The following is a 21,660-nucleotide window of genomic DNA, read 5'->3' as shown; positions in this document are numbered from 1 at the left end:
AGAAAGGGTGACAGACTTATGCTTACATATTCGGTGTCAACAGTAAAATAGTGTATATTTTTAAAACATCTTCGATATTTTTCTTTTGCTTCTACTTTCGTAAATTAAAACAGAACCAAATTAGCGAGCGCATATATATATATATATATGCAAATTTATCCGCCCCAACTCCACCTTTTGGTGGGAAGCTGGGTGTCTGTTGCTTTACGACAAGCAGGTCGTGAAATGACGGAGTGTTGCCTGCGTATCGGCGGACGCTCGCCATGTGCTTTGCGGCAGCGAGGCGGGGTGGGTCCGGATCCTAATAGGTGGAGCGGTACTGGAGGGTGTGGAGGCTCCGTCGGAGGTGCCTGTGTCATGCCTTAAGGATTTATTTTTTTAAACTCGTAGGGTGTTTTTTGTTTGTTTGTTTTTGTTTTTTGCTCTTAATCTTCAGGAAGGCAAGGATAATTTTTCTGCCGTTGGGAGTCTGAGCTTCTGTTACCTCCAGAGAGGCTCCTTTCGGTTTCCTCCTTCTTTTCCTTTACCCGGAGTGTACTCTTGGGCGGGTTAGACTCGCACCCCCCAGCCCCCAAGTCTTGCAGTTTTATTTGGTTTACGTTGCGTTCTTCGGGACAATTCCAGCCTCCGGGTGATCCTTTTTCCTCCAGCAGATCCCCATCAGCGTCCCATCTTGGCTCTCTGGAGGAGACCGGCTCATCACTGCTGCCCGCCGAGGAATGGAGCAGGACAGCTCTCGGGAAAACCCATCGCGGGAAGGCGCTTCCTGGCCGGGAGATCCGCCTTCCTCCACCCTTGGACAGGCTTTATCCCAGGTTTTGCACCGTCTCACCAGCGAGGAGTCCCGACGGGGCAAGGCCAGAAGTGCAGCAATTCAGGACCTCGATGCTCTAATAGAAGCTGCAGAATGTGATCAGTTGTTTGAGGGGAGCGACACGTCGCTCCGCGGAATGCCCGAGATGCTGGGGCAGGTGGCCAAAGCCCTGGGGAAGTATGCAGCCCCACCCAAGGAGCAGGAAGGTAGAGCTCGTGGCTACTCTGAAGTGGCTGAGAAGGGGGCAGCAGTTGGGGTACTGTTTCTTAAATTAATGGGGAAGATTGAGGCGGCCAAGAATTCCTTGCTTTGTCCTACGTGGAAGATAGGCCTCCGTCCCTTGGCAGGACCCATCTATATTTTCGCCGTTACGCATAGCTTGGAGCAACCGTGGACCAGCCCAAGATCCCGAGATGTTGCTGGGGAGGTGCTCGCCTTACTCCTCCGAGTTACTCAGTGTGGTTCCGTGGCAGGATTTCTGCACGGAGAAAATGAAGACGAGAAAGGGAGATTTACTTTAATAATGGAGCTTCTCAAACCAGATTTGAATAAGTGAGTATTTTTGTCAAAGGGGCCATTAACTCGAGCTTCATCCTAAAGTTTTAGAATTGTTAGAGCTCAAAGGAACCTGAGTTTCTTCGATGGTAAGATAAAGGAGTCCGGATAATAGCGGGTCTCTTAAGGCCCAGGAAGGTTGCGATTTTCTATAAATGACATTATTGGGTATTGGCAAATTCGACATTAGAGCCCAGGTTTTCAGACTCTCATTTCCTGGTGCTCTTTCCGGTTCTCATAACTGCCCTGAACTTTGGGAGTTCTGTCCCATTTATTTATACTCAAGTTTCTTAAGTTAGGTGAGGATGCGGATCTGGAGAGGATTTAAACTCAGAGTTTGAATTTAAAATTAGGGATGTTGAAACTCAGCACTAGTTATTAGATAAGAATGGTTATTAGATATGGAGGTGATGTTTGGGATGAAAAAAGCCCTTCAGATTGTTATTAGCTAAAATATTTTCGGTGAGTTCCACTTGCTACTTTATATGTTACTATTAGTAGGAGGAGAGTGATGAGAAAAAACTGTACATAACTGTCATTTTACCAGGAACTTGAAGTTTTGAGGTAGGCTCATACTTTTTTTAATTGCTTCTGAGTAGGACCAGGTCAGAGAGCCTTTCTGAACCTGTTTCATTTTTTTGTAATATAAAGATGTTATCTATTACACAGTTATTTTGAAGGTTGAGTAACACATGTTTAAGCCCACTTTATAAGCTGTAAATTGCTTTTGTTCAAATCTCGATTCACTTGCTCCCTTGTTATACTTACAATAATACAGAAGGTATTTCTCTTACTCCTCTCCTCCCCCACCTTTTAAAAAATATTTTATTTATTAGACAGAGACAGTGAGAGAGGGAATACAAGCAGGGAGAGTGGGAGAGGGAGAAGTAAGCTCCCCACTGAGCAGGGAGCCTGGTGGTGGAACTCCATCCCAGGACCCTGGGATCACGACCTGAGCCAAAGGCAGATGCTCAACTGACTGAGCCACCCAGGCGCCCCACTCCTTTCTCTCTTCTTAGCAGGTCTTCCCTGTAACCCCCTACACCATCACCACAGATTCTTTACAAGCTACTGTTCTAAATGCCTCCTTTTCATTGGATAAGCTTTGGACCTAGAGCCCTGGCTGAATGATTGTTAAATGTACTTAGTATTGGGTTTTTTTGTTTTTTGTTCTTTTAGTGCAAGTTCTGTAAATTATTTTGATCCAAATCTTAAAATGTACAACACCAAGAGTTACATGTGATGTATTCTTTTCAAGGACAAGAAAATGGTCTGTTTAGCTTGAAGAGGTTGATTTTCTTTGCTAGTTAACACCACGTCACTTTACTTAATGTGGTTTCACATTTCCGTGTAGGGAATCCTGGAAGAATAACCCAGCCACCAAACATGTTTTCTCATGGACTCTGCAACAGGTCACCCGACCCTGGCTGAACCAACATCTGGAAAGGATACTTCCCCCATCACTGCTCATCTCGGATGACTATCAAACCGAGAACAAAATACTGGGTGTGCACTGCCTCCATCACATTGTGCTGAATGTGGTAAGCAGCTCTGCACTGTATCATCTGTGTAGATGGGACGGGTTGAGTCATGGTATCATTTTATCGTTGTCTTTTTATATCTTATATTAACTTCTATTAATGTTGTTATGGCTACATTCATATATATATATATATTTTTTTTTTTTTTTTAAAGATTTTATTCATTTATTTGATGGAGAGAGAGGGATCACAAGTAGCAGAGAGGCAGGCAGAGAGGGAGAGGAGGAAGCAGGCTCCCCACTCAGCAGAGAGCCCGATGTGGGGCTCGATTCCAGGACCCCGAGATCATGACCTGAGCTGAAGGCAGAGGCTTAACTCACTGAGCCACCCAGGCACCCCTATTTATATATTTTTTCTTTATATTTTCTTTCTGCCAACCTAGTAGATTATACCTCATAAGTAACATGTATAAGACACCTGGGCCATCATCCTGCATGTCAAACTGAATAACCAGACCTTGAGTTGACTCAAGTTGACTTCCAAGAAGCAAAAAAATCAGAAACTGAAAGAAATTAAATCCAAATGTGCAAGCCATTATTATATTACTCAAGTAAACTTTTTTTTTTTTAACTGTGTATTATGGAGTTTTTAAAATATACACAGAAGTAGAGAGTGATAATGAATCCTATGGCATGATCGATTCTGTGTATCCATACTTCAGTTTCAAAATTACCAACATTGCGGGGGTACCTGGGTGGCTCAGTCAGTTAAATACTGCCTTTCACTCAGGTCATGATCCCAGCGTCCTGGGATCAAGCCCCACATGGGGCTCCCTGCTCAGCGGGGAGTCTGCTTCTTCCTCTGCCTTTCTCTCCTGCTTGTGTGCACATGTGCTCTCTCACAAAAATGAGTAAAATCTGGGATGCCTGAGTGGCTCAGTCAGTAAAGCGTCTGCCTTTAGCTCAGGTCATGATCCCAGGGTCCTGGGATTGAGTCCTTCACTGGGCTCCTTGCTCCAAAGGGAGCCTGCTTCTCTCTCTGCCCCTCCCCCTGCTCTCTTTGTCTCTGACAAATAAATAAAATCTTAAATAAATAAAATACTTTAAAAAATCACCAACATTTTGCAATGTTGGGAAACTTTTAATTGGGTAATTTGTCTGCTTGCAGCCCGCTGCTGATTTGCTCCAGTATAACAGAGCCCAGGTCCTCTACCATGCCCTTTTCAACCACCTCTACACACCAGAGTACAACCTCATTCAGGTAATTGTACGACTTGTTTACTACTGTGAATCTCAGTTCTCAAATTTGAGTAGAAGTTGGTATTATATGAGTAAGAATAGTTGAGACACATTTTCCTCTTTTGGAAATTGAGGATGATGACTAAGTCATAGCCAACTTGAAAATAAAGCAGTAGCAAATGACTAGTGGAAATGTCTCAATACTAAGTAGGCATCCACATTTCTGAGTCTCCACAGAGCCAGTGATTTGTCTTCATCTAGGTCAATTTTATATCAGTTCTGTTGAACTGATAAAAAGCTCTTATATGAACTTATATGAACATACATGAACAGAACTTATATGAAGTTCTGTTTTTATTAACTTGTGTCCTTCTCTGCTTCTTTGTTTCAACACACACTTGAAACTCTTTGTATGTTGGGTATTACAGTGACATTCTTCCTTCCAAAAGACACTGAATATCTGCTGTGTGTGAGTAACCATTGTGGGTTCCAGGAGTGAATGGATCAGACAGAGCTTCTGGCTTTAAGAAACCCTTTGGAAAGACGTGTACTATACATGTGTATAGTACAGCATGAGGTTTGTGTAGAGTGCAGTGGATGTCCAGCAAAGGGTGGTTGACCAGGTTCGGTGGTGGTGGGACGGTTTTGGGGAGCATTTGGGAAGGAGTGATATTTGAAGGATGAACAGAAGTTCTTGAGGAGGGGCAAGAACATTCTGAAGACAAAAGAAACAAGTTATATAAAATCAGAGGTAGAAGTAAGCTCTTTCTTCTACGCCTGTTCTCCCTTCCCCATGTCCCCATCCACCTTTCTTTTCAAATATTAAGTATTAAATTGAGAATCCAGGTACTGATAGCCAAGAAGTTAGAGTTCTTTTGTTTCATAGCAAAGAGGAGTCTGAAAGAGAAGGTGTTAACTTGTTTGGAGATTACATAAAACCAGCTTGAAAATATAAAGTAAAATACACTTCATGTATTGTATCTTTTAGAATTCTGACACAGACCCCAAGGATGGATTGATAAAGTTGCAAGACCAGTCAGCGAATGTGAATGCAAATGGGAAAACAGTTCTTTTCTCTTACTGCCTCCTAGGCTGTGCTCCTGTGTCTGCTGGATTTATTCCCCATCCTGGAGAAAGGCCTGCACTGGAAAGGAGGTGCCGCTCGACCCAGCACACACTGCGATGAGGTGCTGCGGTTGATCCTGACCCACATGGAGCCGGAACACCGCCTTCTCTTACGTAGGACCTATGCAAGAAACCTCCCAGCGTTTGTGAAGAGGTGAGTGCCGGGCCTGCTGGTTTGGCCTGCTCCTCAAGTTCATCTCCTTGGTGTCACTTTTTCTCTTTACTTTTTAGTTTGGGGATCCTAACTGTCCGGCACTTGAAGAGGCTGGAGCGAGTCATCATTAGTTATCTGGAGGTTTATGATGGACCAGAGGAGGAGGCTAGATTGAAGATACTGGAAACTCTGAAACTTCTCATGCAGTATGCATGGCCCAGGTAAAACAGCCAAGCAGGCAGGTGTGTCAAGAGGGACAGAACTCAACCAGTTTTCTCTCCCGGGCTTGCCCAGGTGTACAGAGTCTTAAGGACATGCCTTGTATTTGAGTATTTCCCATGCTTACATTTCTATTAGGTTTTGAACTGAGGAAGTCATATTGAAAAGGTAAAATATACCCATTGTTACTGCAGGTGTACATCTCTCTAGATTTATAATGCATATTAGAATTTCAAAGGCCGCTTAGAAGTGCTACGGTAGACACACTTAACTTTGTTCACCCTAAGAGTTTTTTAAATCTGAGAGTAGAGAACTTCATTGCACGTTACCGAACACCTACCGAGCAGTAACCAGGAGACTCCTAATTGAGGAAAGCATTCCAACTCCGGCTGGAGATTGGTGTCAGAACAAAAAGCTGGAACCCAGACATGTTTTGTCAACAAACACTTTCTTGCTGGACAACAAAGTTGAATACACCTAGAGTGCAGTGCTCCAACAACATCTGTCTTTTCTGAACCGTAGTTTTTACCCTTAGTTACATCTGTAACTGGACTGCCTTTGTTCGCTTCTGGTCTTTCTCCCCTACTGAACTCTAAGCCCACTCTGGGATATGGAGTATACAGAAGTTTACTCAGTACCTGGTTATTAAATACACCAATATCAAAAGAATGAATGGACTGGAACAGACTGGACGGATGAATGAAACCGAATCCAGTTAATGCTGCCAGGCCTTTAAGAGCAGACGAAGCGCCCAAGTCGAGACTGGCAGGCCTAAGTCGGAAGGTTAGAAGAGGATATCTTACGTGGAAGGAGGGGGCTGGGGAGTGGGAAACAGCGGGTGTTATGTTGAGGACAGGTAGGAGAGCTGAGCAGCAAACAATGTAGGAAACCACTTAATATTTATTAGGTGAAGAGATGCAGACTGTTAGTCTCCCAGTCACATTTCTGTCCAGAGATAGTTTAGTTTGCATATTTCCCACTACAAATTATTTTTCAGCTCTGATTAAGGCTTTTAAGGTTTTTTAAAAATTATTAAAAGAAGTACATACAATTAACCGTTTAAAAGTGGACTCAGAAAAAAAAATATTTGGACTCTGTGACATTAATTACCTTCACAATTTTGTACAACCATCACCACATCATTTTCCAGAACTTTTTTTTAATCAAGATAAAAACCTTCAGAAAGACTAGTAAGTTGAAGTCAATATGCTGGGCTTAAGTGATGGTAAGCCAGGATCTGGACTAAATGACAGAAGATTCCAATTGACATGGAGGTCCCAGGTCCCAGAAACCAAGCTTATTTCTCCCACTTTAACTTCCAGGCCCAAAGCTGCATGAAAGTTGAAGTACTGTGGACCATTTCCTCTTTGGCCCAAAGTCTAAGCCCCTGGTAAGGGGAGATCCCACATCTCCCTTTTCAGGAGGGATGACTTCTTTACAGTAGAACCAGGTTCTAGAAGGGAGCAAGGTATTCTTAGGCAGAGTGTGTGTATGAGTACACACTACGCTGCAGGGAAAAAGGGGGCTTGAAGTTAAGAAATCTGGTATCTGGTCTCTCGTTCTGCTTCTAGCTCCATGGTCTTTAAGTCATTTAGGAAATGAGGGCCTGGATGGCCTTTGAAATCTGCTTTAATATCCTGATTTAGAGTATGAACTTAACTTTTTCTTCTTGATTCCAGAATTTCCTGTAGACTTGTGGTCTTGCTGAAGGCTCTCCTAAAACTGATATGTGATGTAGCAAGGGATCCAAATCTTACACCTGAGCCTGTTAAGAATGCCTTATTAGAAGAAGCCACAGATTGCCTGATTCTCCTGGACCACTGTTCTCAAGGACAGGTGAAGGTAGGAGTCTGCATCCGGTCCTTAAGTAATTCCTATAACTTCGCATGCCTGACCGTCTGTAAATGAACATGGAAGGTTCAGACCCCCACCTTGGAGACAGCTACCCTTAATAGGGGGTTGATTAACACCCTTAGTCTTATTTTAAAGCGATTCAGAACTGTTTAGACCAAAAGGCAAGAGGGTTAGGAGAGGTCTCTGGGGGAGAGGACAGAAAATGTGCAAAATATTAAGTTTATAAAACTTAAGTTCTATTTTAGTCATCTGAATTTTTTTTTAAAATGATGAAATAGTGAGCTGTAAGCCACCAAGGAGTGATATAAGTAGAGTGATTCAGATCCCAAAAATGTTTCTAGTTTTTCCGGGGCAACCGTATTTTTCCATATTCCTATTTATTCATATGGGAATTCTTCCTTTAGGTTCACATTCCACAAAAGTTAACTTTTCAAAGCTAAAGCATATAATAGCTATCTGTCTATTTGAATATATTTAATAAACTATTACCTCATTTCTTCCCCCATAATCTTTAATTTAAAGTTATAAAGCAACATGAGAAGAAATTCATATCCTAAAAACATTTAGAAATAGTATTTGTTGTTTTACTAGTTTATTCAAATAACTTCGTGTCGGTTTTCATGTCAGGCAGTTTTCGAGCCCTGAATCCAATCTAATTTGCATGGGGGTATTAACCCACTTCTTCCTGAGCCAGCAGGACACATGCACGCCAACACATTTTAACGTAACACCTGTTCCATGAACTGCTCTCTAGTCTCCTCTCTTCCTTCATTCCTTGAGTATGGTACCAAGAAAGAAGAACCAAGGTAAAAGGAAAAGTGTCAAAAAAAAAAAAAAGAAAAAAAAAATCAAAGCCTATTTGGTTTCATGTTGCAGGATCTCCTGGCCAAAATTCTCCAAAGCTGTGAAGACAGCAAGGTGGTGAACTGTATCAGGAAAGTGCAGCAGGTGTCTGAAGGCGCGTCCTACGACAGAAATTAAATTTCTCATACGTTTAAAGTAGGAAGGCTTTTCTTCTTGTTCCAACTGTGTAAACAGAATGATTTAAGAAAAAAGGTATTTTCATACTGAACATTATAACTTAGACCTTCTTCTTCCTACTTTTACTCCCACAGAAGTAGGGAAGAGAGAACAAGAAAAAAAATGAAGTCTGGACATTTCTAAATAAAGTTGGGGGTGGGGGGGAGGACGCCAAGGAAGCGGGTGGATAGCATTTAAAATTTAGAAATATTTATACCCACAAATTCATCTGTTAAACTTCTTGGGCTCAAGCTGTTACTTCAAAGCATATGCCAATGCTATAAAAATAACTGTTCACAACTTAAGACTTCCTTTACTTCCTCCCAGATTTCTTGCCCCACAGAAGTAGCATACATATTAAAAACACAAATATTGTGCTCAATGCCACATGAAAGAGCAAAAGCTGGAGGTGTGCACGTGTTGATGGTAAGAGAAAGGAGGATGTTGGAAATGTTCAGTCCTGTTCATACACGCCTGCGGCGAAGTCACGTCGTATCGGCCTTGGCCGCAGGCTCTGTCTCCTCCTCATACTCTATCTCCACATAGGCTCTCTTTCTCCGCAAGGGTCCTTTCAAGGGTGTTTTGCCTTTATGTCTGGCATAAAGGGCCTTTTCTTCCTCCACAGAGGATTTATCATCCTGATCATCACTGCTGGCATCCAGTTTATCCATATCCTGATATGGGGAGGAAAAGAAAAGAGAAAATGCTAGACTTATGGCCCAGATTCCTTTCACTGCACTCTCAATTTAGAACCAGAAAATTCATCTGCCTGTGTGTTCAGAAACCTTCTTTTCCCCGAAGGCCCAAAATCTCACCTCAAAATCACTTATGTCACTCTCATCCACCTCGTCATCTTCCACAAACTCTCTCTTGCCCACATCCTAAAAGAAAACATAACTGTTAAGTTCAAAATACAGAATGAAAATTCTGCTTACACATCCAGTACTACTGTTTGATAAGTAAGTGCATAAACAACAGACGGATTCATAGTCTACTTACTAGGCTCAACCAAAATCTACTCACTTCCAAGCTCAATACTTCTGATTTAAAAACATTTCAGGGACATCAATTCTCATGCCTAATACAAATTATTAGAGGTAAAACATCCTCATTTTAGTCTGTTAGAAAAATCAGTTTATAGATGGAGCTTTACAAACAGTTATGTACATTTAATTAAACCTATTTTAATTTCAAAAATCAAAAAAGGATTACTACTAGGAAAAGTACACCTATGTGCCTATGTGAGTGTTCCATGTGATTAAGCAACTACTTGCTAAATCTGGCCTTTTCCTAAAAATGCAATCATTCAAGTACCTCCCCTATATTAATAGTGAAATTAAATCCTATATAAATTTCGGTAGGTTCCTTAATGGTATATTCTATCAGCTAGAAAGGATTCTTCATTTGTCCCCTAGCAGGAAAAGTTTTAGAATTCCAATAAGCACAACTGTCAATGTGTAGTTTGTTGGCTGAGTTAAAATTAACCTCATGATAGAAAAAAATGACCAAAGAATTATTTTTGGTTAGGGGAATGAAAATGACATTCTGTCTCTTAAGTACATGTAAAAAGTTCTAGTTCTGCAGATTACTGCTCGTTGAAGCAAAAATAAACAAGGCTTACTTCTTCATCTTCATCATCTTTTTCCTCAGAATCTGAAGAGTCACTGTCTGCCTCCTGCTGTTCCAGGGCCTTGTCGAAGGCGTGAATGGGGAAGTTGTAGATGTCGCCATACTGAAGAACAGAAACACACACCGGCTTTAATGACATCTCAGTCTTACACTTGAAGTCCATGTCCAAGAAGCATATTCCTCAGTGATTGAATGAGAATACTTAACTTGATACGTAGTAGTATTTCTGTATTAATTTCAAGCCTAGAATCAACAATGTCTTCAAAAACACATTTTAAATAATCAGTGGTTAAAGTCAAACAGGTAACTTCCATGAAGAATAGAAGCACATCACTGAAAACGTAGTAGTGTATAAAACCCATGGGTTAGAACACATGTAAATTTGCTGACAGACAGCAAATAATAAGGAAAAAGTAAGTTTTATTCATTTTTGTCTTATAAATGACACTAATTTTTAAAAAGAGAACTAAAAACTCATTTTAAAGAGCCTAAGATTACTAGGGTAGTGTGCAAGAGGATCAAGACTGCCTGCCTTTTATACAGAGATCTGGAACTGTTGCACTGTGAACAGGACTGGCAGTACGGTGCAGAGAGAAAGGTCTCTTACACTGAATGGAGCATCCGGGTGACCAGAACACTTCATGCATTCGTGTCAACCAAATAAATGGGGAAGCCAAGGCCTATATATTGTTCTATTCCAGGAACAAAATTAAAGTGAAGATCTTTCCAGCATCTTCGAAAATAAAACACATTTCTGTTTCCCAGCATGATTATTATTGGTCTGAAAATTGTATTTATATCCCAAGGCTCCTAGCTTTCTCACCGTATCTTGTTTCAGTCTCTCCAGCAATTCCTTTTCAATAGCATTATCCAGCTGAGCTGCTATTAATGCCTTTTCCTGTAACAGAAAAATTTGAGTAAATCCATTTACTTTATTAATACTCATTTTTCAGCCTGTAGAAGTGGAAGAAACGGAGTTTTTATTTTAAAAAATCACTTTTTCCCACTCTTGCTATCACCAGGATTCATGCCTCTCCAGCCAGATACATTCCTGCTTTTAAACCTTGGGAACCTTTTAATTTTAAAAGTTCCAGTGGTTTTAAAAATAGCATTCTGAATTAAATTCTAACAAAGCCTTTCATAGATCTACAAAGCATGCAGGCCTATAGACATTTAAGTGTCTTAGAAAATGAGCAATCCTGGGGCGCCTGGGTGGCTCAGTAGTGTCTGCCTTCAGCTCAGGGCATGATCCCAGGGTCCTGGGATGGAGCCCCGAACTGGCTCCCTGCTCAGCAGGGAGTCTGCTTCTCCCTCTCCCCTGCTTTTTCACCCTCTGTCAAATAAATAAATCTTAAAACAAAAAAAATGAGCAATCCTGAAACAGATTTTGTAAAAGCTGAGACAGGGAAATAGGGTTTTACTAAAACCATGCTAAATTCCATGTGACTGACAAAAATAGATTAAAAATCTCTTCCTCCAGTGATCTCATAAAAAACCACACATAGCACCCACAACCAAAACATGAAAATCTAAACTCAGTCTATCTTTCTCGCCTAAGTCTGCATTAACTTCATAGAAATATCATAAAAGATTTTAAAAGTCTTATATACTGGCACTTTGTTGGAATGATGTACAGTGTGTAGGATAAAATACAGGGAGCCGGGGACACATGACCGGTTACAAGGCTATCATGTGCTGTTCTCTAAAGTGGGTGCTCACACCTCAAAGCTGATCCACTGACATGTAGGCAGAAAATAGATGAAATTGCTGTGTATGTACTTTTTCTTTAAAAATTAAGTGTTCTATTTCTTTATGAATACTAGCATTGATGCCTTAGCTCTGGCCATAAAGCAAATAGCTGTGTGTCAGAAAGTGAGATAACCAGAGGGAAACATACTGTAGAGTCTGAACGTGGGAATCTCACTACTTTATTCACATGATTATAGCACTCAAATGCAGTTGGACGTTTGCTTAAATGGATTTACAGATTATCGAATAGTTTGCAATACCATCGGAGATGATAAAGTTATGCTATTTAATTGTTTAGTACTTAAAGAGTTGTACAACTTAGAGTTATGTATTCTTCACAAAAAAATGTACCGAATTTGCCAAGATGACAAATGACTGTGTAATATGTAACAGTAGAAGCTTTAAAAAATAAGTACACTTATTCTATTCTTTCAAGAGAAAAGCCTATTTTAAGAGTCTAAAATGTTTTTAAACGTTCTGTGGATAGAACATTTGAAAAAGAAAAGTGATTACATCTATAAGTGACATTGTTAAAACCTACGTCTCCCACAAATGCAGCAAATCACACTCAATCTGGAAACATAATTTTCCAGCACATTTAAAAATCTTCCAAACTGACTTTTTCAGAAGGCTTCAAACTTACTTGGTAGAAGAACAACTTAATTTCCCCTGAAAGGCTTGCAAGAACAAATGTTTAGCAGTGAGGGAAGAAGCAAACTCACTAGCTACATCTGAAGAAAAACCTCTACAAAACTGCCGAAGAAGAATGAAAAATGCAGAGCCAGTTCTTAACGCAAACCATCAACAATGCACTTCTTGATGTGTCTCTGAGGTACCTATCAGTCACGAGAGCCCTTAATTAAAAACAAATTCCTTCTCAGCAAAGAACCAGACCTTCATTTCACTACATCAATAGTAGGTATGTCAGTTATATACCTGTTAGTGCAAGTACACGTGTATAATAACATAAGTAATACACCAGGGAGCATATGTTCAAAAATTTCTTTGGTGAAGAATCAGAACAGTTCGGAGATGAATGTTATTGTAGCTCTGAAGTCCAAAACTCTTTAAGAGTAATAGGAACAAAAGCACCAAATTATTAGCGTGATTTCTTGATAGACCATACAAATGATCAGGGAAATGTCTGTTGGTAGAGGGGAAGTATACAGAGCAAATACCCAGAATAACTGAAAATATGAACTTGTAAGGAAGAGCTAATTCCTAGGTCTTGAAAGGCAGAAGAAAAGCCAACTTGAATAAGGTACCAGGGACGGGGGACAGGCAAACTTGCTCTCTGTGATAAAGGCTGGTGATTCCTGACTAGATTTTTCCCAGGACAGCAGCTCTAAATATGAGCTAAATATGAGACCCCAAACCAGTATTCATTAATCTGGTAACAAAGCCACCTAGTTGACCTCAAAGAAACAATCCCAGTCAATTCCTTATAACCAATTTCAAAATCCAAAACACTGAATTTAGTGGCCTAATAATGAACTGAACTGACAAGTCTCCTTAAAAAGTTTTTTTGAAATTCCATCTAGTGTGACTCTTTTTATGTTTCATTGCAGTGCATCAGATTAGAATGCTCAAACCCTGGTGACCCAAATAAAATTACTAACGAAAGAGAAGAAATAACCACTAACACCACAGAAATACAAATGTGACAGAATAGTATAAAAATCTACATGCTGGGGCGCCTGGGTGGCTCAGTGGGTTAAAGCCTCTGCCTTCGGTTCAACTCATGATCTCAGGGTCCTGGGATCAAGGCCCACATGGGGCTCTCTGCTCAGCAGGGAGCCTGCTTCCCTTCCTCTCTCTCTGCCTGCCTCTGCCTACTTGTGATCTCTGTCAAATACATAAATAAAATCTTAAAAAAAACCAAAAAAACAAAAAAAACCTGTATGCCAACATTTGGATAACTTAGTATGAAATGGATAAATTTCTAGAAATCTATAGCCCATCAAAACTAAAACAAGACGAAACAGAAAATTTGAACAGACGAATTACCAGCAGTAAGACTGAAGAAATAATCAAAATGCTCCACAAAACTGAAGTCCAAGCCCAGATGGCTTCAGAGGCAAATTCTATCAAACATTTAAAGACTTAATACCCATTCTGAAACTTTTCCAAAAACCCTAAGAGGAAGGAAAACTGCTAAATTCATTCTATGAGGCCAATAATACCCTGATACCAAAACCAGAAAAAGACACCACAAAAAAAGAGAACTAAAGGCCAGTATCTCTCATGAATACAGATGCAAAAATCATCAAGATATTAGCAAACTGAATCCAACAATATATTTAAAAAAATCATATACCATGATCAAGTGGGATTTATTTCCAGGATGCAAGGGTGATTCAATATTCACAAAACAATCAACGTGATAAATCACATCTTTCAGAGAAAGGATAAAGCCCACAGGATCATTTCAACAGAAGCAGTAAAAGCAGTTCACAGAGTACAATATCCTCTCTTTCTCTCTCTTTTTTTTAAAGATTTTATTTATTTGACAGAGATCACAAGTAGGCAGAGAGGCAGGTGTGGTGGTGGGGGGTGTTTGGCAGGGGTGGAGGTGGGGAAGCAGGACCTGGGCTGAGCAGAGAGCCTGATGCGGGGCTTGATCCCAGGACCCTAAGATCATGACCTGAGCTGAAGGCAGAGGCTTAAACCATTGAGCCACCCAAGCGCCCCACAACATCCATTCTTGATAAAAACTCTGCAAAGTAGGTCTAGAGGGGACAGTATAATAATAGTAATAATAATCAACATAATACAGTCCTTATATGAAGTATCTACAGCCAAAATCATCCTCAATGGGGAAAAAGCTTTTCCCCTATCGTCAGGAACTAGACAGGGATGTCCACTCACCACTTTTCTTCAACATAGTACTGGAAGTCCTAGCCACAGCAATCAGACAATACAAAGAAATACAAGGCTTCCAAACTGGTAAAGAAGAGACAAAACTGGGAAGACATTCCATTCCATGTTCAAGGGATGAAAGAGCAAATACTATTAAAATGTCCATAGTACCCAAAGCCATCCACACATTAAATGCAATCTCTATCAAAAACACCCTAAAATTTTTATGGAACCACAAAAAACCTTGAATAGGCAAAGCAAACTTGAAAAAGAAAAACAAAACTGGAGGTATCCCAGTTCCAGATTTGGTTATATTACAAAGTGATAGTAATTAAAACACGATGGTACGGGCATAAAAAGAGACACATAAATCAATGGAACAGAAAACCCAGAAATAAACTCACAATTACACGGTGAATTAATCTTTCACAAAGGAGGAATGAATATACAATGGGAAAAAGACAGGATCTTCAACAAATAGTGTTGGGAAAACTGGACAAACACAGGCAAAAGGATGTAACAGGACCACTTCCTTTCACCATATACAAAAATAAACTCAAAATAGATTAAAGAGCTAAATATGAGACCCAAAACCATAAAAATCCTTGAAGAGAGCACAGACGGTCATCTCTCGGATATCCACCATAGCAACATTTTTCTAGATCTGTGTCCTGAGACAAGGGAAATAAAGGCAAAAATAAAATATTGAGATTGTATCACAATAAAGTTTGTGCACAGCAAAGGAAACAATCAACACAACTAAAAAGGCAACCTACTGAATGGGTGAAAGTATTTGCAAATGATAAATCTGACAAAGGGTTAATATCCAAGATACATAAAGAAGTGATACAAAACTCAACAGCCAAAATACAAATTATTGAATTTAAAAATGGGTAGAAGACCTGAACAAACACTTCTCCAAAGAAGACATCTAGATGGCTAACAGACACACGAAAGGATGCTCAACATCACTCTTCATCAGGGAAATGCAAATCAAAACTACAATGAGGTATACCTTCACACCTGTCAGAATGGCTAAAATCAACAACACAAGAAACTGCAGCAAATGTTGGTGAGGACGTGGAGCAAAAGAAACCCTCCTGCACTATTAGTGCGAATGTGAACTGGGGCAGCCACTGCAGAACAGTGCGGAGGTTCCTCAGAAAGTTAAAAATAGAACTGCCCTATGAGCCAGGCACTGTATACTGGCTATTTACTCAAAAAATACCAAAACACTTTAATTCAAAGGGATGCACGCACCCTTGTTTACTGCAGCATTATTCCCAATAGCCAAAGTATGGGAAGAGCCCAAGTGTCCACGGACCGATGAATGGATACAGAAGCATATATATGTATGTACAATGGAATAAATTACTCAGCCATAAAAAAAACCCAACATCTTGCCATCTGTAAAGACATGGATAGAGAGTATAATGCTAAATGAAATAAGTCAGAAAAGACAAATACCATAGGTTTCACTCCTTACATGGAGTTTAAGAAACAAAACTAGAAAAGGAAAAACAAGTCAAAAAGACAAACCAAGAAACAGACTCTTAACTATAGAAAACAGATGGTCATCAGAGGGGAGGTGGGTGGGAAGATGGGGGAAATAGGGATTGGGAATTAAAGAGGCTTACCATGCTGGGTCGGGGTGGGGGGGGTAGGGGGTGGAGAGGAAAAAAAGAAAGAAGAATGCTCAAACCCTGCTGAGAGTAGTATGTGATGTGTAAGAAAGGCAACACACCAAAGGTCTGATTTCTGAAACATTGAATTGCAAGAATTTCAGACAAGGTATTCCTTCTGTAATCCGTTATATATATATCCCCAAGAACCCTTATTTTAAGCTGCCTTGGAAGTCGTAATCTTAAAATATGAATATCCGACATCTTACACAACTAATACAACAGTATTAGCCATTAGTGAACCCAAGGCCTGAAGAGTTCATAGACAATAGTGACAGAATCTTTTTCATGATCCCTACTACACACCCCTACCCTCAGTGAAAATACAGAAGCTATGAATACCAAAATGGTAAGTTACCTCTCTTCTTTTTTCCCTCCGTTCCACTTTCTTACTCAAAGGAACAAGTTTCCTCCTACGGAAAATAAAACACATTATCAGAAAACCCAAGTGTACACTCTGTGTGTTCCTTTAAAAAAAAAATGAGAAGAGGGGCGCCTGGGTTGCTCAGTTAGGTTAAGTGTCTGCCTTTGGCTCAGGTCATGACGCCAGGGTCCTGGGATCGAGTCCCACGTGGGGCTCTTTGCTCAGCAGCGAGCCCACTTCTCCCTCTACCTGCTACTCTCCCTGCTTGTGTGCTCATGGGCTCTCTCTCTCCGACGAATAAATAAATAAATAAAATCTTAAAAAAATATATAAGAATAAAGGATTGGAGTTGATTTTGTAGGACTCAGCTCCATCTAGACAAGATTATATATTTAACATTTTTCTAAGTATTTAATACTATAAAAAGTCAGACATTTTCACATATGTTTTAATGTGTATTTCACTTTTTGTTTTCTGTAGGCACTCTGAGACTTCTGGGAGCATTCACTATGCCAAGATTAATGCTTCAGTTAACAAGGAAAAAGAATTTTCTTTAGAAAACTGCCATCTTTAGATTTCTCTGTAGCTCACAATGAAAAATTATTAGGATCCACCACTCCTTAGGAAAATATTCAATTAATTCTGTAGATTTCATATTATTTTTAGAAATTAGTTTTCAGTAAACTCAGAGTAAAGTTCTTTTATTCTTATTTATCCAAAATTTTTAGGTCATTGTCAATTCCTTAATTTTATGATTCTGTCAGGGAGTTATAAAGAAAATTTTCTGAAGCTGCTTTTCAGACAGGGAGGGGGGTCACTCAAGTTTTACTATACTGTTTTTTAAATCCTGCAACATCAAAAGGCACAATTTTAACCAGAGGTAAACTTTCTTCTTAGCAGCATATCATAAAAAGGTTATCCAAAACTGGATTTAATAAGCCTTACTAGAGATTTCATAATCTCTCATTTTCCTAAAATGACCCATGGAAAGACAGACTTAAAAAATAAATATAATAAATGAATCATCTAAATACTTACTGTCGCTTTAGTGTAAGTTTTCTAATTCGAATTAGGTACTGGGTGATCTTGGTGAATCTCTGCTTACACTTGTGTCGAATAAAACGGGGCCAGTAAATTAGATTTTCATCTATTTGCTCCAGTGCTTTCTCATAGTTTTTATGAAGCCGAACCTACCAAACAGAAAAAGAAAGCTTAAAGAGTAAGAGTAAATTATGAGGCCTTCACTGCTATGATACCCACGGGGCCTAATGAGGTTGGCTTCAAAAGCTTAATCCAGGGGCGCCTAGGTGGCTCAGCTGGTGAAGCATGTGACTCCTTGATTTTGGCTCGGTCATGATCTCAGGGTCCTGGGATCAAGCCCTGTGTTGGGCTCTGTGCTCAACAGGGAGTCTGCTTCACCCACTCCCCACTTCCAGGATTGCACACTCTCTCTCATAAACAAATAAATCTTAATTAAAAGTTTATTACAGCTACGGTCAAGGAAGACAAAAAAGCATGTGGCATTTTCACTCTTAATGATCATTGCAATTTTTTGTCCCAAGTCTTACCCGTTCCCAGAGACGCCTAGGAAAAGCTGCTCGCTCTATAACCTTCATATACAAGTAGCACTGTCCTGCAGGATAAAGTAAATGTCATCAATATTATTTACAGAGAGGCTAGGGAACATCCTTTTAAAAGCTGCTGACTAGTTCTCATGGAAGTTAAAACGAAGGACTTACCTTTCTCTTCTTTGATGGTGGCATACTGACTGTTTGCCAGGGGGCAAGACGACCGATTACATAGTCCAGTCAGGCTATATTCATTTCTGCAAAAACTCTGAGTCTTTGTTCTACAAAGGGAGGAAAAGAGCAAAAGTTATAAAATGGGCTACCAAAAGGGCAACTGAAGGGATCTTTATTTAAGTTGCACGTCTTGACTCACCTTATTTTAAAGGAACAAAACTGCTTGTTTCCTAGTGTATCCCAGATAACCTACAAGACAAAGAAAAAACCCATTTCAGTTGCTCTGACCCAACAGATGGGAATATGAAGTCAAGAAAACAACGCGCTGGTTTACTGAGGAAGTCTCAAAAGAGTCTGAGGAATGAGAGGAAGAAATGCTTTCTAAAATAGTATATTTTCCTTTTACACAGGTTCTTGTAGAAAAAGTAGATACAAATTGGCAATAACCATCACCCCAAGACCCACAGATAAAATTTCATTAAAATTTTATGAATATTTTTGAATTTTTTCTCTACATGTATTTTCCACCAACCAGTATGCCTATATCTTTAACAAAAATGAGATGTATATGTATTTTGTAACATTCCTTTTTTTCCTAATATGTTCGTTATCTATTGTAAAAGGCTGCAGAGTACTAGATTGTTGGATATACGTACCATAATTTGATCTTATCTGGCAAAAAAATCATCTACTGGGGCCCCTGCATGGCTCAGTGGGTTAAGGCCTCTGCCTTTGGCTCAGGTCATGGTCTCAGAGTCTTGGGATCAGTCCCCACATCTGGCTCTCTGCTCAGGAGGGAACCTGCTTCCCCCCACCCCCCACCGCCTGCCTCTCTGCCAACCTGTAATCTTTGTCTGTCAAATAAATAAATAAAATCTTAAAAAAAAAAAAAAGGAAAAGAATCTACTTCTATCTTCTACTAATGTGTTCTTTATTCTTTCAGCATTGATTGCATATTTAATTTATTAAGGCACTGAAATCTCAAGTCCTGACACACAGGAGGTACTCAAGTATTTGTTGAATCAAGGAAGGCAGAATCCTTAAACAGTTTTACCTATCTAGGGGGAAAGCACAAATCGGCAGTCTAAGTGCCTCAAAAGAAGTTTATCAGAGCCTTTGAGTGAACTGCACTAAGGAACTGGGAAAGACTTTAAAGAAGTTAAAGCAGTCAAAGCCCAAAACATAAATGTTAACAAACAGAGTAACATTTTTTGGAATTTTATAGGATGTGTGTTTGGTGGGGGATGGCAGGAAACAGGTGAGAGGAAATCAAACTGGGAAAGTAGCTCATTCTAGCTTGTGGCTTTACATATCATCTTAAGTTGATGACTCTCAAATTGTCATCTCCTGATCAAACTTCTCTCCCCAGAAGTATATACACATCCAACTGTCAACCCGACATCTCCACTTGGATGCTAGAAAGGCACGACACATTAACAACCAAATGAAGCTCTCAATTCCACATCTCTGAAAATGCTGTTTTCCTTCCTGCTCTCCACAAATAGAACCACCACTGAATCACTTGTCCAAATCCCAAAATCCTTTGATTTCTCCTTTTCCCTGAAGGGATCATGTTGTGTTTTCAGTTACACCGATAATACAGATCTCAAATTCATCCCCTTCTTTTCCTCTCTCCCATCACCACCTTGGTTGAAATAACTTTCAACATACTCTAATCTCCTTGCGTTCATTCTTCCTCTCCTTCAAAAGCCTCTCACATAACTACACAATTCTTCACAAAATAAGTCAGATGTCATTTCCCATTAGAAGCCCTAAAAATACTTCCTACAACACTCTACATGTTCTTGTCATGCAAGCATACCCAACTTCATTACCTCTCCCACTTCCCGCCATTCCGACAGCACAGGCCACGCTGGCATTCCTGAGTATACTCCTTCTCTCTTGCCTCCACACCTCTGCATTTTACTGTTCCCATTGCCTGGATTTTTGGCTTTTCCCTCAGGACGGCTCATTCTCATCTTTTAGATCTCAGCTCAAACGTCTTCCACTCAAGAAACCTTCCCAGATCAGCTTTGTCTGAAGTAATCTCTGCTAATTACTCTCTACTTCATCAACCTAGGTCTTTCTTTCACAGTATTATTACACAGTACAGTGGTTTTCAATTTGTTCACGTGTTTACCATCTGTCTCCCCCACCGGAGTGCTCCAGGAAAACAGAGGTCTTTTGTTTGCTTATTAAAAACGAAATCTCCAGTAATTACCACAGTGCTTGGCACACCGTAAGCACTTTCATATTTCTCATATATGTAACTAAATAAATAAATCGAGTATGCTTCCCCAAAAATTACGATTGAGGCAGACAATGAAGCAAATGTAACAAAACAAAACAAAACAAAACCTAACACGGAAAAAGCAGATTTAAAAGTAACATATAGGGGCGCCTGGGTGGCTCAGTGGTTTGGGCTGCTGCCTTCGGCTCGGGTCATGATCTCAGGGTCCTGGGATCGAGCCCCGCATCGGGCTCTCTGCTCCGCAGAAAGCCTGCTTCTCTCTCTCTCTCTCTCTCTCTCTCTCTGCCTGCCTCTCTGCCTACTTGTGATCTCTGTCTGTCAAATAAATAAATAAAATCTTAAAAAATAAATAAAAAAAAGTAACATATACGTGGAAGAAAGGGACCCTTAAACCTCCCATCCCAACCTGACCCTCCCCCCCCCCCCCCCCCCCCCACCCCCCGCGCCCGCCTCCCACGTCCCCACCACAGGCAAGCCCCTCATTGCCGGGTACCACAGACTGGAAGCCAACCCTGTGGACTGAAGTGACGATGTTCCAGACCCTTCACCCAGGTAAGGCTTGCGGGCTGGGGAACCCGGGTAGACACGTGAGAGCCCCACGCTCGGAAATCGGGGTTCTGGAAGCCTCGGTTCTGTAGCAACGAGGCTAATCGCATGGGCCAGCTGAGTATGTGGTCTCCGAGTCTCCTAAAGCAGGAGAACCTAGGTGGCAGAGAAACACGACACTCACATCATCCGACTGCATGGCGTCCGCAGTTCAGCGTGCAAAGCCCGGCCAAATCTAGGAAGCAGCCATGCTTCTTCCGGGAAATCACTTCCGGAGAGCCTAGCCTCACCTATCGCGAGAAGTTTTGACTTCTCGGGTCGGCCTAGCGCCTCTTGGCGGCGTCACTTTCGGGTGCGCCTCCTCGTCCACCGCCGCGT

The 21,660-nt window shown here is 40.6% G+C and overlaps 2 protein-coding genes across 3 annotated transcripts; one reads left to right on the top strand and one right to left on the bottom strand.

Moving 5' to 3' along the window:
* The first annotated feature begins 265 nt into the window (after nt 1-265).
* On the top strand, nt 266-10,202 carry TTI2 (TELO2 interacting protein 2). Of its 2 annotated transcripts, XM_059384345.1 has the most exons (8): nt 266-1,366; nt 2,724-2,910; nt 4,018-4,110; nt 5,180-5,367; nt 5,445-5,588; nt 7,266-7,428; nt 8,317-8,439; nt 10,111-10,202. In XM_059384345.1, exons 1-7 carry the CDS (start codon nt 720-722, stop codon nt 8,419-8,421), a joined length of 1,527 nt encoding a protein of 508 aa, XP_059240328.1. In that variant the 5' UTR covers nt 266-719; the 3' UTR covers nt 8,422-8,439; nt 10,111-10,202. The 2 variants fall into 2 exon arrangements, with proteins under 2 accessions (XP_059240328.1, XP_059240327.1); XM_059384344.1 differs by lacking the exon at nt 10,111-10,202 and having other exon boundaries at nt 267-1,366; nt 8,317-8,442.
* On the bottom strand, nt 8,654-21,566 carry MAK16 (MAK16 homolog). Its single transcript, XM_059384349.1, has 10 exons — nt 21,467-21,566; nt 18,685-18,734; nt 18,483-18,592; nt 18,312-18,376; nt 17,782-17,933; nt 16,738-16,792; nt 10,913-10,987; nt 10,082-10,192; nt 9,276-9,341; nt 8,654-9,134 (listed from the first exon to the last, which is right to left on the bottom strand). The coding sequence occupies exons 1-10, from the start codon at nt 21,479-21,481 to the stop codon at nt 8,946-8,948; spliced, it is 888 nt and encodes a 295-aa protein (XP_059240332.1). The 5' UTR covers nt 21,482-21,566; the 3' UTR covers nt 8,654-8,945.
* Between the last annotated feature and the right edge of the window lie 94 nt (nt 21,567-21,660).

This window comes from Mustela nigripes, chromosome 18 (genome assembly GCF_022355385.1).
Source record: "Mustela nigripes isolate SB6536 chromosome 18, MUSNIG.SB6536, whole genome shotgun sequence".
In the NCBI taxonomy this organism is placed as follows: Eukaryota; Metazoa; Chordata; class Mammalia; order Carnivora; family Mustelidae; genus Mustela; species Mustela nigripes.
Note: the sequence above shows the minus strand (reverse complement) of the source record. Positions and strands in the feature narration are given on the sequence as shown.